Raw genomic sequence first — 3,860 nt, 5'->3', positions numbered from 1 at the left:
CTGAGCCAAACCGGTTTCGGCATATTTTTTAAAGATTTGGTTAAATGAATGAAGTAACGGAGAAATGGTAACTAAGCAAAAAAAATGAATTAAGGCAGAAGTCAGTTGACTTGTGGCATAGGTGTGGAGTAGAAGAAGATTCATAGAAAAGCTTCAAGAAATCTTTATACCTTTTGAGTGAAATGTAAATAACTATTTGTGTGTATGCACATTGTGGCAGACACTCCTCCGCTGCTGACAGAAACTGGTTTTGTTCTGGGCTTGTTCCTTGACTGTAGAAAAACTAGGGTCCTACCCCAGCCCCAGAGGATCATGATTGACCCAAATCAGTCAAAGGAATTTAAGTTCATCCTAGTCCACAAATGATCATGTGGTAGACCCAGAGTATGACCCAGAATGATCAGGAATGACCCAGTTCTGGATAAGGAGGGGAAGTGGGGAGAACAGATCTCTTAACATAAAAGACAGCGTTTGGTCTTTTGCTCCTGTCCTTCTTCCATTGAACATATATGTATGAAGACAAAATGTTTGGAACTCTGAAAGTCATTAGACATCCAACAGGTTGAGGATGACAAAACAGAAAGGAAAAGACCCTAGTTCCTCGATGAAAACTGAAAATTGTTTTCCTCTAGAACTTTTTTGTATGAGATTACATTTCTTTACTATTTAAGCCACTATTACATATAGTTTGTTTCTTGCAGGGAAAATAATTGTTGATAGATTTTCTTGGAAACATACTTTAATGGCATCTATAAGAGGCTGTGATGCATAAACCAAAAAATACAATTGCTAGAAGTAAAAAAAAAAAAAAGTTCTAATTTACCTTGACAGAATAGTAACATTCTTGATAGATGCTAATGCATACAGCAGCTTTTCTTTTTCTTGAGCTAATGGAGTTTTTTGATATTGATCAAGAGTGTAGTTCCATGAAGCCTCATTGCCAGAGCTCTGCATCCCATAACGATATACCAGAAGCCTGAGATTTACAGGAATCCTAGAAGAATAAACAGTGTTTCAGAGATTTCCATTTTTCGTTTTGCAGTTTAAAGTCTTCTGGAAATGAACACACAGTGAATAGTCACCTCACAGTCCCAGTGAGCCACTGCTGAAATAACTGGGAAGCGTTGCCCAAGGCTTCTTTGTCTCCCACCTTGCATGCGAACCCTAACACAGAGGCACGGAGTAACCTTAGAAAACAAAGACACACAAAGCAGGGCCTTGAGTACTTTTCAACACATTTTAAAACATGCAAACAGATATTGAATGGATATTAGTTTAAAAAATGTAAAAGAAATAACTTTGTGAGGTGGTCTCCAGTGTCATCCCATGTCAGAGCATCTGCAACCGGCTTCACCTGACCTCGGAAGTATTCCTGAAATAAAAGCACCACGTACCATGAGTAACAATTCATTATTTATCAACAGTCCTTCAACTGTTATAATGTACAGACACCCTCCCCCCACCACCATTATAACCTTTTTTCCTACTAGTTCAGAGAACTTTGGGCCTGTCATTAGGAAGGGATGCGTTCAGTTCTTTATCACATTGCAATATTGCTTCAAGGTAAGAACATCCTGAACGTTCTCTTGTGTTTTACCCAACTTTGGGTTAGCGTCTCTTAGCTTCCACTTCTTGTGAAATAAAATAACACTTGACATGCTTGCTCAAGTACTGATGAAATAATAATATTATTTCAATATTTGTACATTGCCTTTGGATTTACAAAGGAAATTTATATTACATAATCTTTATCCCTTTACCATAGGCAGCCAAGTGCTAAGATTCTTATTGTACAAAGGAAATTAAGACTCACAAATATTAAATCATTTGTCCAAGTTCTTTCATTTACTAAGTGGAAGAGCCAGAGATTCGAATCCAGAATTTGTTTAAAATTACAAGTGTCTTGCCAAAGTGCTACAGAAATCACAAAGCAAAGTATTTGTAATGACTATCTCATAATAAAATCTCAATGTGGAAATAACAGCAGAAATATCTATATATATAAAAAGCCAGTGACTGTAACACCATAACGACTGGTCGCTCCGACGCCCACTGTGGCCAGCAAACAAGCCCAACAGGGGGTGGAGCCAGCAGGCAACCTCCCACCCCCAGGCCAGTCTAACCCCCAATGGGCCCCCACAACCTTGACCAGCCCTCAGTCCCTCCTCCTGGATGACCCCACCCCTGACCCCAATAGGGGGGCGGGGCCAGCTGGCCAACCACCCATGGCCCCTCCCCCAGGCTTCTGGCCCCTGCTCCCACCTCCTGCCCCATTCAGGGATGGGAGCACTTGTCCACCGTCCACAGCCCCTCCCCACTGTGGGCCCCACTCTCAATCAGCCCCCATCACCTCAATTGGACTGTGGCCCCTCCCCTCAGCCAACTCTGTCTATGATCGCCCCCATCCCCCATATCAATCAAGGGTGGAGCTGGCCAGCCAACCTCCCATGGCCCCTCCCCTGGATGATGACTCCCAGTCGGTCCCCACCACCACATTCAGGGGCAGGGCCTGCTGGCCAATCGCCAGTGGCCCCACTCCCCAGCTGATTGGGCCTGATTGGGGCAGGCCCACCTGTGCATGAATTTGTGCACTGGGCCTCTAGTAATGTTATATTTTGGGAAGAATGAATTCATTTTGACCTAGATGAATACAGTAAAAATAGGATCTAGTTAGTATCTATGGTTTAAAATGTTGCCTATTTTAAATGAAGTATTAATTATTGGATTCCTTATAACACTAAAATACACATTTAAGGGGTATATTGAACCAGAAATATTGATACATTTCAAGCTGAAAAAATAATTAGCATCCCTTTGCTTTGACTAGTCAAGTCATTGTACTTTCCTTTGATTTCACGTGGAAAGGAAGATATGTTCTTGTCTCCCAGGAGCTTCTTCCCTCAGAAATTTTCCTATTCTGCTAATGACTAAACATTTACTTTCATAAGAAATGACATTCACATCACCTCAATCATGGGGTATAGGTCTTTATCATCTTCAAACATGCTAATGATATAGGTTACAGCTGAAATAACTCTCTGCCATGGTAAAAAGTCCTTTTCCATTTTGAGATACTTGGTCAAGTTCAGAGCCACCTTATAATCTAGAAGTTGAGCTCTAAGGAAGGAAAAACAAAACAGTTAATTAAAAAGATAAATTAGTTTCCGTTTAACTCAAAGAACTAATATGGGGACTATAGAAGTCAATGTTAATGAGAATCCTTCTATTACATGATTAATAAAATGCATGTATGGTTGAAGCCCAATCAAAGAGATTTCCTCACAGTGATATATTTTCAAATGTCCAATAGTAAAGGGGAAGACAGAACATTAAGATACACATTTGAAAAATCCCTGTGGCAAAATTTCAGATGAAACAAAAGCAACTTAGCTATGTGGTTAATGTTGGTGAATAAAAACTTATAAATTTTAGTTTCATTAGCTAATTATAATAGCCAAATACACCATTATAAATGTATCTTATTGAAATGATTAGTATTTGAAATGAAGAGGAAACCAGAACAACAGTACTCACAAATCATGAATGCTTAAAACATTTCAAGTGCATTTATACTTCCCATAAGACATCTCCTTTTTTATACATTTACCAATAATAAGGCTAAATAAAAAGTGGAGTTTGTTCCTCCAGGAAATTTGAAGTTACTTTTGACATTTCAAAGTTTAAAGAATCCAGTATCATCCTCCTTAAAAGAGATTCTAGAACCTTTGACATCATGTTCTTAGAAAACTGTCATGCTTCAATTTCTAGCCTAAATTTATGGGAATCTTGTTTTTCCAAGTTACATTTTGAAAGTTTAAATTAAAGAATACATTTCAAATTATTGAATTTGTAATTTTGGT

The 3,860-nt window shown here is 38.9% G+C and overlaps 1 protein-coding gene across 1 annotated transcript in view; it reads right to left on the bottom strand.

Annotated features, from left to right (window-relative positions):
- The window catches only part of ENPEP (glutamyl aminopeptidase), a 112,144-nt gene that overhangs the window by 16,163 nt on the left and 92,121 nt on the right, over positions 1–3,860 (bottom strand). The window contains 3 exon segments of the mRNA XM_006755234.2: positions 824–994; positions 1,083–1,187; positions 1,299–1,372. Coding sequence (XP_006755297.1) covers positions 824–994; positions 1,083–1,187; positions 1,299–1,372 — 350 coding nt within the window.

The sequence above is a fragment of the Myotis davidii genome, unplaced genomic scaffold, assembly GCF_000327345.1.
Source record: "Myotis davidii unplaced genomic scaffold, ASM32734v1 scaffold973, whole genome shotgun sequence".
In the NCBI taxonomy this organism is placed as follows: Eukaryota; Metazoa; Chordata; class Mammalia; order Chiroptera; family Vespertilionidae; genus Myotis; species Myotis davidii.
Note: the sequence above shows the minus strand (reverse complement) of the source record. Positions and strands in the feature narration are given on the sequence as shown.